Source organism: Miniopterus schreibersii (genome assembly GCF_964146895.1).
Source record: "Miniopterus schreibersii genome assembly, chromosome: 19".
NCBI classification, from domain to species: domain Eukaryota; kingdom Metazoa; phylum Chordata; class Mammalia; order Chiroptera; family Miniopteridae; genus Miniopterus; species Miniopterus schreibersii.
Window position 1 is genome coordinate 22,343,803 of NC_138119.1, and position 13,614 is coordinate 22,357,416.

At 52.7% G+C, this 13,614-nt stretch overlaps 1 protein-coding gene across 1 annotated transcript in view; it reads right to left on the minus strand.

Annotated features, from left to right (window-relative positions):
- Window positions 1-332: 332 nt before the first annotated feature.
- COLGALT2 (collagen beta(1-O)galactosyltransferase 2) overlaps window positions 333-13,614 on the minus strand; it is a 75,615-nt gene continuing 62,333 nt past the window's right edge. Inside the window, exons 8-12 of the mRNA XM_081121007.1 lie at window positions 11,486-11,592; window positions 11,167-11,299; window positions 9,923-10,050; window positions 6,480-6,686; window positions 333-3,205 (exon numbers count right to left, since the gene is read on the minus strand). Coding sequence (XP_080977133.1) covers window positions 2,929-3,205; window positions 6,480-6,686; window positions 9,923-10,050; window positions 11,167-11,299; window positions 11,486-11,592 — 852 coding nt within the window. The 3' untranslated portion in view covers window positions 333-2,928. The remainder of the gene's footprint in view (window positions 3,206-6,479; window positions 6,687-9,922; window positions 10,051-11,166; window positions 11,300-11,485; window positions 11,593-13,614) is intronic.

The following is a 13,614-nucleotide window of genomic DNA, read 5'->3' on the forward strand; positions in this document are numbered from 1 at the left end:
GGATAAAGCTCTTTGACTTTGGAAAAGCATCATAGTACCTTTTGATGGACAGGCTGACCTATAGCACAAAAATGCACATGGACTCTTCCTCAGCACCCTCCCACCGGGGACTCCTGCCTTTCTGTGGCCTAGAATCCTTTTCAGCTGACCCACCTCTACCCAGCCATCTAAAACAACCCCCACCCACAGGAAGGCCACCCTCTCTCATTTGCCAGGGGGATCACGCAGCTGTGATGGTTATCTCTGCCTTCCACACCTTTGTTCCAGAGCAGACCTGGAATCCCAATATTGGCCATTGATCATGTTGGAGGAACCAATGAACAATCATAGCGTTGAGCCCAAAAATTTTTTTTTTAATTTTTCAGAGAGAGCTCTAGAAGGCAAATAGTAGTTTCTCACTTCCTCTCGGGAAATGACACAGCATGACAGACGGGGTAGGGTGCTGGGATGCTGGCTCGCTCTTGCTGTCCAGAGTCCCTGCAGTGGCCCCATGAACCCAAAGCAAGGCCCACATGGTGTGTCCTCTGCCAGCTGTGGACACTCCACCCACACTCAGCAGCACCAGCACTGCTGACATCACGGTTGTCTGTCCAGGAGATTCCACCTCAGATCCCAAGATCCAGATAGGGATCCAGATGGGGAATCCAGGTGGGGGTTTGACTTCCAAAGGCAGAGAACAGGTGCCACGGCTGGAGGCAGAGCCTCTGATGCAGCGAAGGTCAGACGTCTTCACTTGAGACTAGAGGGGAGGCAGGAAGGACAATGAGGTCAAGGAACCCCTGGGCTGCTGGAGAGGCGACTTTGTAAAGGAATGCTGGTGGGCAGCTTGCAGTGCTCACAGCAAGGGGACACTGCTTGGGATTCCAGACCTGAGCAGGGAGAAGCAACGGCTGGGCTAAGAGAGCCAGAACTTTCTTCACAGTAGAACAGCCCTAATCTAAAAAAATTCTAGAATTTAAAACCAATGTCTTTTAAGAATGGGAATTCATAAACCCACCAGACCAGCTGATGGGGGAGAGAAAATGTTCTCTATTAAACAAAACCACACAAAAAAACCTCAGTACCCCTCCACTCCCAACACCCCAGCCACCTCCCGCCCCATTAAAAAAAATACCATGAAGGTCACGCACACTCGCACACACTGAAATACGCAAAGTACGAGATACCCAAGGAAACCTTAGGAATTGCCTAAGGGTTTTTCACGAGCTCTTCCGGTGCTCTTCCTGTTTTTTTTTTCCCTAGAAAAAAAGAGTCAAGCTCTGACTGCTTTGTCTAAGCGGTAAAAATTAAGAGTCAGCCGAGATCCCTCGCCTCAGTTTCCTGGCCTTACTAGTCAACGCAGAGGAATATCAGCGGTAATTCCAGAAGAAAGGCCAAGGCTGGTGTTCTGCGGAAGGCGAGCTGCCTTGTTCTGCAGCCGGGGGCCCTCACCAAGGGAGCACTAAACTGTCACATGCGGCAGCCTCGCCCAAGGCCTCTGCTCCAACACGGGGACACCGAGGGAGGAGCGTGCGGACAGGATGCTGGGAAGGCTACTTCCAGAGGTGAAGCTTTAGTTCCTGAGGGCAGGAGAACGTAAACCTGAAGCATGACGGCCGGTGATGTCAGACGGTGGAGCTGGAAGAGGTGATGTAGCCAAGTCTGCCTTTTACAGGAAATCAACCTACGGAGAAGCACAGAGGTGGCCTGCCCAGGATCCTGACTCCGAGAGCTTCCTGGCGGTTGGCCTCAATCAGTTGATCAGTCCACTGTTTTGGACCAAGGCCTCTCACCTGAAACGGAGAACCATCTGCTTCCAGGTGGTTAGAATCTCCCACTCACCAAGAGTCCTCTCGGGAAATGCAGGAGAACAGATCGCGGAACTGATGTGTCTACACTGACCGCTCACCCCCCAGGGTGCCCTTGTGTTTAGTCTGTAAGCACGATAAAGCCTGAAACATCTGTTTCTCTGCCTTATCGTACAGATATCTCCCCCACGTTTTGTAAAATAAATAATTCCAACGAGAATGAAAACCTCGGGCAAGGGCAGCTGCTGCCTCCTAACAGTGACTCGTGAAACTCACGCCTGCAATTCATTCCCAGGCCGGGGGTGGAGGGGAGCGTCCGACATGCAGATCCCCTGGGACAGAAGTTAGACGCCAACCCTCACCCCTTATATATTAAATTTATCTTCATAAATAGAGCATCCTAACTCAAGTGACCACAGTCAGAAAGGCCAACATTTCAACTCCTTTTCCCTCAAATATCTACACGAACCCCCAAATATCTACTAAACTATACCCACGTGGCAAGCGGGAGCCTCACTCTGAGAGCTTCAGCTGCCACGATAGTCGAAGGCCACGTCGCAGACAGACCCAATACCCACCCCTGTTGGGTAACGAGGACTACGATGGAAAACTCACTTTGTAATGAGGCTCATGACAGAATTCCTTTAAACAAAAAGCCCAATTTGATTTTAAACGATTTGATTCCCTCCCCCCAAACTTGTTACCTACCCTTAGTTTTCAAGGTCACATCTATGATATAAAATGAGCCCTCTAGACCAATAGATGTGACCCAGTTGGCGTGGTTACGTTGCCCACCCGGTCACTGATGTGGCAGTGAAGTGATCGCCTTTCTTTTGGACAAGTCTCTGAGCCACATTTTCAACCTCAATGTGAGAACCAGTCTCAATGGGTGATGAACTAGAGGACTAGGTGTCTACACTAAAGTTTACCTTAATGGGCACCTTAAAGCCTATCTTCTAGCCATTTAGGAAAATTTGAGCTTAATTTTCTTATTTCTCCTTCCTTGTCAGAAACATATTAATTTTGGTCAATTACATTCGACCACTTCGGTTAGATGACTGTGGCCACAAGAAGAAACCAGAGCGAACAGATGAATAGCCCATCAGAGAAACCAGAGGGTGGCGAACCCCAGGGGGGGCCTTCAGAGCTCATCCCTCGAAGGAACAGTGTCCAGGGAGGCTGGCGGGGGCAGGGCCTCGGTGTTCTTGGCATTGCGGTGGATGTGACCTTGCTTCTGGGACTTCCAGGAATGGGTCCTGTCCCAGTCAGTGGCCACTGTCTCGTTGTCCCAGATGGTAGAGGTCTCCGTGTCACTCAGGTACCCCGGCTGGCCCGTGTAGTGTGTGGGGTAGATGAGTAAGGGCTCGGCAGAGAAGGCTTTCAAGTCCCTGGACTTGTAATGCTCCTTGTACTCAGCTCTGAAAACAAGAGGTGCACACGCGTGTGAGGGGGCAGAGCGCTCACGGAGCAGGGGAAAAGAGAGGGGGGCCTTGCCTGTCCCTTCAACGGTCAGGGATTCATCTAATTATCTTTTAAATTGTGTCCTTTGTGGGGAACGTTAGTCTATAAATGCAATCGAGTTTCTTTAGAAGCTTTCAGATGATCTAAGAAAATACGCACAGAAAAAATCAGGATGCTTCTGTTGCATTTGGATAGACTAGTTTAAAATGAATTTCAGCTCTTACTCTGAAAGTTAAGAATTAAGCGCTGTGGAACCATAATAATAAATAAATGTGATCGCTCTGTAGAAAATGCCCCGTTGCTGGATTAATGAATTAGCAGCAGGACCTGGAAGGCGGTGAAGGGGCAGGTGAACTGGCACAGGCTTGGAGGCATGCCAACGTGGCTTTGCATTCCAGCTGCCTGTGAGCGTAAAGTCCAGGGATGACTTGACTTCCCTCCCAGGGCGCAGATTACACGAGGTGACATCTACTCGGCTCCTAGGTCAGTGAGTGCCCCGTAGGTGTTCATTTCCCTTCTGTTAAGGGGTTGATGGCTCACTTCCATGTTTCTCCCAGATACAGAGATAAAGTGAGTCTCTAACAAGTTATATCAAAGAGAGCAGGGAGCTCGACCTCTACTGAGGACAGGAGACAAAATCAGCAAGGTGGGGGGCAGGAGCTCTTAACCACGGAAATGAAGACCATCCGGGTGAGGAGGGAACCCGGCAACCGAGAGAAGGAGCCAAGGTCAGAACCTGCCTCCTGCTCCATTAATGAGTTTATAGGAATCTCTGATAGAGCAGCTCTTATCTGTAGAGCTTGGCCTAGGCTCTAAGGACACAGAGATGGAAGACTCTGCCTACCTCAGGGACTCACAGGTTATCGGGGAGACTGAAAAGTAAACCATCAATGACCAAACCCTCGGAGACGTGCTGGTCAGAGTGAACTCCTGGGCTACAGAAGCCCTGGGCGTCCACTGCCTGCTTCCGTGGGCACCCTCCCCAGAGGCCACCTCCCTTTCCCTGAGCCTCCAGCCCCCACCCATGACCGCAGCCATCACGGTGTACCATCATGGCTGTTCACGGGCCTGGGCTCTCCGCGAGGCCGCCAGCCACTGCCCGGCCAGCAGGACACGCACCGAGAAATCATTTGAAAAATCTGAGGTGCTTAGGAAGCTGACCTTCGCCTTGAGGTGCACGGATTATGGAAGTAAGACGACCAAAGACGAGGAGGGGACTGAGCAGATTATGTCCATTCAAACTACGCGCTGGGTATTAAGGCGGGACCCCTATGCCAGACTCACCGTTTCTGCCTCATCTCCCCATCTGTGACGGGGATAACCACTCGAGTCAACCTCTCTGGGTCATGATTACGGAAAGGTCGTTTAGAAAGTACCAAGTGCTGCCCAGAAACCGAGCAGGGAAGCTCATGACTGCAGTGTGGGCAGGGACAGGCAGGGCACTCAGGGGCGGGCAGGGCGCTCGGGGACAGGGAGGGCGCTTGGGGACAGGGAGGGCGCTCGGGGACAGGCAGGGCGCTCGGGGACAGGGAGGGCGCTCGGGGACAGGCAGGGCGCTCGGGGACAGGCAGGGCGCTCGGGGACAGGGAGGGCGCTCGGGGACAGGGAGGGCGCTCGGGGACACGCAGGGCGCTCGGGGACACGCAGGGCGCTCGGGGACAGGGAGGGCGCTCGGGGACAGGCAGGGCGCTCGGGGACAGGCAGGGCGCTCGGGGACAGGGAGGGCGCTCGGGGACAGGGAGGGCGCTTGGGGACAGGGAGGGCGCTCGGGGACACGCAGGGCGCTCGGGGACAGGGAGGGCGCTCGGGGACACGCAGGGCGCTCGGGGACAGGGAGGGCGCTCGGGGACACGCAGGGCACTCGGGGACAGGGAGGGCGCTCGGGGACACGCAGGGCGCTCGGGGACAGGCAGGGCGCTCGGGGACAGGCAGGGCGCTCGGGGACACGCAGGGCGCTCGGGGACAGGCAGGGCGCTCGGGGACAGGCAGGGCGCTCGGGGACAGGCAGGGCGCTCGGGGACACGCAGGGCGCTCGGGGACAGGGAGGGCGCTCGGGGACAGGGAGGGCGCTCGGGGACAGGCAGGGCGCTCGGGGACACGCAGGGCGCTCGGGGACACGCAGGGCGCTCGGGGACACGCAGGGCGCTTGGGGACAGGGAGGGCGCTCGGGGACAGGCAGGGCGCTCGGGGACACGCAGGGCGCTCGGGGACAGGCAGGGCGCTCGGGGACAGGGAGGGCGCTCGGGGACAGGCAGGGCGCTCGGGGACAGGGAGGGCGCTCGGGGACACGCAGGGCGCTCGGGGACAGGCAGGGCGCTCGGGGACAGGCAGGGCGCTCGGGGACACGCAGGGCGCTCGGGGACAGGCAGGGCGCTCGGGGACAGGCAGGGCGCTCGGGGACAGGGAGGGCGCTCGGGGACAGGGAGGGCGCTCGGGGACACGCAGGGCGCTCGGGGACAGGCAGGGCGCTCGGGGACAGGGAGGGCGCTCGGGGACAGGGAGGGCGCTCGGGGACAGGGAGGGCGCTCGGGGACAGGGAGGGCGCTTGGGGACAGGGAGGGCGCTCGGGGACACGCAGGGCGCTCGGGGACAGGCAGGGCGCTCGGGGACACGCAGGGCGCTCGGGGACACGCAGGGCGCTCAGGGGCGGGCAGGGCGCTCGGGGACAGGCAGGGCGCTCAGGGGCGGGCAGGGCGCTCGGGGACACGCAGGGCGCTCGGGGACAGGGAGGGCGCTCGGGGACACGCAGGGCGCTCGGGGACAGGCAGGGCGCTCGGGGACAGGCAGGGCGCTCGGGGACACGCAGGGCGCTCGGGGACAGGCAGGGCGCTCGGGGACAGGGAGGGCGCTCGGGGACAGGCAGGGCGCTCGGGGACAGGGAGGGCGCTCGGGGACACGCAGGGCGCTCGGGGACAGGCAGGGCGCTCGGGGACAGGGAGGGCGCTCGGGGACAGGCAGGGCGCTCGGGGACAGGGAGGGCGCTCGGGGACAGGGAGGAGGGACAGGCAGGGCGCTCGGGGACAGGCAGGGCGCTCGGGGACACGCAGGGCGCTCGGGGACAGGGAGGGCGCTCGGGGACACGCAGGGCGCTCGGGGACAGGCAGGGCGCTCGGGGACAGGCAGGGCGCTCGGGGACAGGCAGGGCGCTCGGGGACAGGGAGGAGGGACAGGCAGGGCGCTCGGGGACACGCAGGGCGCTCGGGGACACGCAGGGCGCTCGGGGCGACTCACACGGGATGCTTGTTGTACATAATCGGCAGGAACTCGTCCACGGGCAGCATCTTCCCAAAAGGGTCGGCGCCCACCAGCTTGCGCGCGCCCGGCAGGGAGATGGCGTAGCCCAGCGTCCAGTAGGAGTAGTCGGCCTCCACCAGGTTGGCCACCAGGGGCACCGCCCTCTCCGGCTGCTCCACCTGCAGCCGCTTCCTGCCGATGTAGCTGGAAGGGAGCGCAGAGGGCGAGGCCCAGTTTCAACCCCCGCCGGCCGCGAGGACGACGCCGGCGTTGCGGGCGCTGCTGAAAGCTCCCGCCGACCGTGTCCCTGTGTGAAACGCATCGCGCCCCCGGCTCATCGCGCCCGTCACCACCTGCGACTGTCACCTGCCGGCAGTGGGGCCACTTCCCCGGCTCCATTCATCAACATCCACGCTCGCCTGGCAGCCAGTGTTTAAACCAGAAAGTCAAGCCGTAAAGCGAGGAAAGATCTTGCGGATCATTTCCCAAAGGTGGTGTGGGGTTTCCAGCTGTGTTTACAGAGGTCGGCAGGGGACAAAAGGGGCCAGATGTGAGAATCCTGGGCTTGTTACTTTCGGGTCCCCAGAGTCTCAGCCTGCTGTGGTTTCTGCACGGCTCTCCCAATGCCGGTGGCAGACACAGGACGGAGCGGGCTGTGGGAATGAAGCCGTCTGCAGGAAAAGACCCAGGGACCCCGGGTGGCCCCAAGGGGGCTCCTCCCGGTGAGAACGACCCTCACCTAGCTCGGCCCACGCTCCCCCCGGGTGCTCTGCTCTGAGCTCTGAGAAAGGCCCCGGGCCTGCGCTGTTCTGCACGAGCACCTTCCACGCCGGCCTCCCCGCAGGCCTCCCACGGGTCTGCCATCCGTTGCTTTCGTCTGGAGCCCGTCAGCTTTCCACTTCCCTGAGCAAGTGGAGGTGCCTGCCTGGAGGAGGTGCCTGCCTCCCGCCTGCTAAGGAAAGCTGACTTCCTCTGTTTTGCCCTAAAACTCTCTGTTTCAACATCCAAGGGAATATAGTCAATAATATTGTAATAACCATGTCTGGTGCCAGGTGGGGACTGGATGTATCAGGAGGGAGGACACTTTGGAAAGTGTATGATTGTCTAACCACTTCGCTGTACACCTGAAACTAACACAAAATAATACTGAATATAAACTGTAGTTGAAAAAAGAAGTCAAGGAGTTTCCCTTGTCAAAACCTCCCAGGATTTCCAGAATGAGTCTAGGTCCACATTCAGTTCTTTGAGGACATCAAAGGCGTATCCCCTCAGCCATGTGTCTTCAGACTAAAGAGCCTGAGTTTCCCTCCCGCGGTATCATCAAATGGAAAAGAGACTCCTGCTGAGCCCGTGAGATGCGCTCAAGCCACCGAGGCACTGAGTTTGTACTCAGTTTTTTCACTTTACTTAATTTAAATTTTAAAATTGAAGATGTGTAAAATATTTTACACAATAAACACGTCACATTTGTTACCCAAAACTTATTTTAAAGAGAACAATTATTATTATTAAACAAAATGTCTTGTTTGGGTAGGATGACAGTTACTTCAGCAGTCGAAAGCTTAGCGTCGGGATCGAGGTGTGCTGTGGACGTAAAACACTGGATTTTGAAGACGGTATGAAAAAAGGATGTAGGCTATCTCATCAGTAGTTTTCAAATATTGATTATATGTTAAAACAATCTCTGCGTACGCTGGGTTAGGTCAAATGTATGTTAAAGTGAAACGCACCTCATTTGTTTTTACCTTTTCAATGTGATGACTAGGAAATTTAAATGACTTAGGTGGCTGATGCTATGTTCCTGTTGGCACTGCCCCGGATCCCCATGGTCTGTCCTAGTCTTCTCATTGACTAGGTCCTCTGTCTGGAAGAGCTGTAAACCGGCAGCCATGGCCAGCCATGGCCAGCTCGTCAGCTTTAAGTAACGTTTGTTTCTTACTCATTTTAGGAAGCAGAGGTGAAAAATCTGAAACCACTGTGACACTTTCGGATTATAAATAGATTTCAATGGAATATTTTGACTTCAGCAAAATTTGTGAAATTTAGAAAACATCTTGTTTTTTTCCTACGTTCTTACCAGGACAATCATTTTTATCTGTTGGTACTTTGTCCCAAGAAATGCACCAACTAAACTCGGAGTGAGCAGGGGCGTCTGCCAGTTCTGAGGCGCAGGCCCCCCGAGTCCAGCCTCTGTGATCCCCGGCTTAAGTGAAGGCTGTCTGTCCACAGGTCCGTGAGCATGAACTAGCTTCCAGGCTCGCGCCTGTGGGGCCTCCACCGCAGGCCACGGAGCCACAGAGCCACAGACTCGGGAAGGCTGAGGTGTGGTGGCTGCTGCAGGATTATAGGAACGGCAGGGACCTCAAGGGACAGGGCTGGATCTAACCAGGTGACTGCTGTCTGACAGGGGGCCAGCCTCTCTACCACACTGTACTGATTGCTGGGTGTATTTCCCACGGGTCAGCTGAGCCATTACTAGGCTGCTTTTCAGCTCAGAATGGTGTGTTTCCTGAGAAAGAATATTCCGCCTGGGCCCACAGCTGAGCTCCTCTCCAAGGATGGGAGGAGTGGGGACTTGTCTGAAGCAGCTGCTCCAAAGGGACAGGCTGATTTAATGAAATTGCCTTTGACACGCAGCTGGGGAGAGAACGTAGTGCTTGGAAACGTTCTGCCTCATTGGAGAGAAGTAAAAATGTCACATTTTGGTTTAAAAAGTGAGAGAGGAAGGGAAGGGGGGAGAGAGAGAAGGAGGGAGGGAGGGAGGGAGGGAGGGAGGGAGGGAGGGAGGGAGGGAGGGAGGGAGGGAGGGAGGGAGGGAAAGAGAGAATTCAATTCTCAAAAGTGGCAGACAATGGGCATTAACTCATTGTTAACTCATAAATGTCAGTTCAGAGCCACCACTCACTCGGTGAGCCTGGTTTTCCTGCAACAGCCTCTGACCCTCCGTGAAACCCCACTGTCAGTGTTCTCCCCCCGACCCCCATCTGCATAGCTTCCCTTCCCAACAGAGGAGCCCTCCCCATGCTCAGCCTCCCACACTGGCAACGGCTACAGAGGGAACCTGCTCTACTGGGAGCTGAGGCTCCGGTGTGACACAGGACTCTGGCCCTGGAATGAATGCCTCCTCCTCTGTCTTCACACCCCCTCCAAGGCTCAAGGTGCTTCGAGGGCGGGATTTCTGCTGTGCTCCTACGTGAGTGCTCAGTCTGAGGGCCCCTGATCTGCAGGCAGACTCCAGGTCACATAAACAATCTCCCGCAGTTTCTTTCTCACCCTGCAGAGTGCATACATGCAGAAACCAGTGGCTATCCTCTGCTCACTTCTCGTTTCTGGCAATGTTTATGGAGAGAAAACCAGGCAAGTGAAGCTTGAGCTGTTTCTCCTACCACCTGGACCCAATGCCTCTTGGAGCTCCCTGGTAAGTTTGTCTTGTCACTCACATCAGTTCCCAATCCAGCTGAGCCTGTTCAATGTCATCCATCAGCTTCATCAGCTTCTTCTTAAACTGGTGTTCAAAACGCACGTCATCCTCAATAACAAGAGTCTTCTCCAGCTCTCGGTCAATCACCTGCGAAGGTCATCAGTGGGAAGATACCCTATGAAAAGTTTAGGACTTACTTTTTTATTAGACAAATAAATATTAAAACGTCAAGAGTTTAGTAATATGATATGTAAAAGCTCATAACTGGATTCTAAGCCAATGCCCATCAACAGCTGAATGAATCAATAAACTGTAGTATATTAAACTGTGGCAATGAGAATATAAGATCTATAATCAAATACCATGTTCTAGATGAAGCTCACAAAAGTAATGTTGAGAGATTGGACATACCATATGGTTCCATGCATATTTTAAAAAGTACAAAAGAAGCCAAAACTATTCTTGCTGTTGTTAAAAGTCAGGATGGTGATTACCCTTGGGGACAGGTGACTAGAAGGAAACACCGGGGAGTGCATCTGTAGTGCTGGCAGCCTCTTTCTTGATCTGGGTGCTGGTTCACTTGGATGCACTGTTCAGTTTGTGAAATTTCATTGGCCCATAATTTACAATCTACATAGTTTTATACACATCTCTTACATTTCATTTAAAGGTTAAAGAAAAAAAAAGATAGGCCTAGACTGGATCATTCAGAGAGAGAAGGCATTCAAGGGGCCCTTCCTTAGAGCGTTTTCCTTTTGTTGAGAGAACTGAACCTTAATCAAGAACCCCACACTCCAATACCACCCCCATCAATGTCTGATCTGTAAGATCTGGGTTCCAGTCCTGGCTCTGCCACTTCTCACCTGGACAACATATTTATTTCCTCTTGGGTAAAATGAGCCCATCCCTCCCAAGCCAGCTCATACAACTTCTGTGGGACCTTCTTGTGTAAAATCACTTAATAAGTGATGACACGCTAGATACATACAAGGCGCTCCTACCGAGGCCGAGAATGCCTCAACAGGAGTGTGGCCCCAAGAACATGGGTATCTTCCCCTGTCACTGTCTCACGTGGCACTGAGGTTGCCCCTCCTGTCTGTGGCTGGCCTTGTGTCAGAGGGAGACACAAGGCCACAGAAACTTTCAAGCATACCTCCAGGAGAGAGATGGGTTCCCCTCGCACCCAGGCCTCATTTACCCACAAAGTCCCACTCTCCTTCCCCCTCATTACAACACTGCACATCTGAATAAAGCATCACTTACCTCTTTCCAGACAGAGTAGTGGCTAAGAAAGCAGCCGATTTCACCCCTGGTCAGAGGCCTGGAGGAGTAGGGATCTCGATACCCGGGAAGCATTTCAATGTTCAGGGCCTTCAGCTGGCTGGTGTTGAGTGCCCTGTGTGATGGAGAACAGGTCTGAACACTGACAGGTGAGATGTCCCCACCACAGAAGCCAGAGAGTGGCTATAAAAACGTATCTGTATTCCAATGACCACATATTCCCCCCCACCCAGAACTACTCCATCAGATAGGGCATATCCCCGCTCCAACCCCATCAAGGGTGCAAGGAAACTCAACTCACTTCCCATCCACAGCCTCCACGATCTTGACCTCAATCTCCTGCTCATACAGGGTGCGGAGCATCCGGTCCCGCCGGTCCTTCCTGCGTTTGAGATTTATCATGAAAATCTAATCCAGGGAGAAGAAGAGAAGGAAACATGGGTGACTCAAGTCTTCTTTTAGGTTGTTTGAGAGTTTAAATAAATGTAGCACCGATGTTTTCAAGTTTCAGTGAGAACAGGGAGTGGAAACCGGTGAAGATTTGTTTATGTTTCATATCAGGTCAAATGACATGAATCCAAATGGAATTACTTTCAAAACTGGGCCATTTGCAGTGACTTAACCCTCCCTGTTTCTCTGGTGCTCACGGATGAATGCATCTGCCTTGCTTTTGAGACAGGAAAGATGAAAAAGTTGCTCTTCGGGAGGCTAACAGTGACTTAAACCCAAACACAGGCACTAGGGGTAGGAGGCAGCTTGGCAAGTGGTTACAGTTATCAGCAGACCTGAGTCCCCAGCCTGATTGTTATTTACTAGTATTTGCCTTGACCAGTTCCTCTGCCTCAGTTTCCTCACCTGTAAAACTGGAATAATAATAATAATACCTATCTCATGGGTACTAAATATCAGCTATTCTTAGAATGTATATCCTCTAAATTTAAAGTCAATGAATAAGAAATATCTAGTCTTAACACATTCCTTTTATTTCCAAAGGTCCCAAACTGAATGATTAAAAATCTCAATTTTAGTAGCTTTTATGTAAAAATTCAATTCCCTTAGAGACGAGGGAATTTTTCTGAAAGAGTAAAGGGAAGGAGCCGTGGCCTCCGGGGTAGCCCTTTGAGGAAGGGAGAAGGGAAAAATGGAAAGGCTTAAGCGAAGACTTAAATGAAACCCTAAATTTCCAAGTGGATCTGTAGGATCTGAGAGACACGAACTGGTCCCAATGAAGGTACATTCAGATCACCCCCCATGAGGGCTGGGTCCACCTATGCACCCACTTTAGTCCCTACATTCCTGATGGTTGCACTGAACACATATGTATTATGACACCATGACAGGAAGTTACAAATAACAAGGCAGCCCTAACTGTTCCCAGGTTTAAGGGCTACAGAGGGACCTAAAGCCTCATGAATGCTATTACAGGTAAATTAGTATTTTAATAAGGTCTCTTTGCTACAAGCAGTAATAAACTTTGAACTTTAAACTAGTCCTCCAAGTGAGGACTTCAGCTGCCAGCAAAAAATGACGACGCATAGCATTGAAAAGAAGAAACCTACAGGAATAAGTCAGAGGATGCCGGCTGCCTCCTGACTAATCATTGAGATGACATTTCATGTTATAGGGTCCAGACCCTTGTTTGTAAAAAGAGGGAGTTGAACAAGCTCATCTCTCAAGTTCAGGGCAGATGAAAACTTCTATGACCCATGTTTCATAATAGAATTACTTTATGCTATGTCCAGAATAAAGAAACTATATCTTATAACCAGCCTGCATTTCCAACTATATAGAGTAAAACTTTGTTTCACATGGTCATTCTGAGTGTGCTTATCAATATGATTTACTAGAATAAGAAGCTACACTAACTAAAATGTCCGCTCTTCCTTAAAAATATTCTTACCTCCATCCATTTATAAAGGTCTGGCCAAAAAAACTGATGGGGGAGCAAGATGTCCTCTTTAAAAAATCATCCACTTTATTTAGGGCAAAATGAGTCAGGCATGTCGTGATTTCATCTAACTAGGTAATTAGCTGTTTATCTAACCGGGTAATTATTTTTAAAAAAACATAATTTCCATGGTGACCATTTGCCTTGTTACTTGAAATTTTACAACTTTATATGAGTGGTGTTTTTTTATATTTCATTTTCTTCCTGTGTAGAATCACACTCCATCCCCCAATTTTACAGATACGGAAAGGATATTGCTCCTGGGTACACAAGGAGCTACCTGGGGTCACTCCAGGAGAGCAAACCACAAAACAAAAAATGAACAGAAATACAACAAAAAAGTTCCCTCAAACCAGAGACCTCTAGCCTGGGATGACTTTAGGAAATAACAATCCTGTCCCAGTTTCTACCAGGACAAGTGCAATAAAAACTGTAGCCACGAAGGAAAAACACAGACAGCTCGCTCATACTTGGAAAACGGT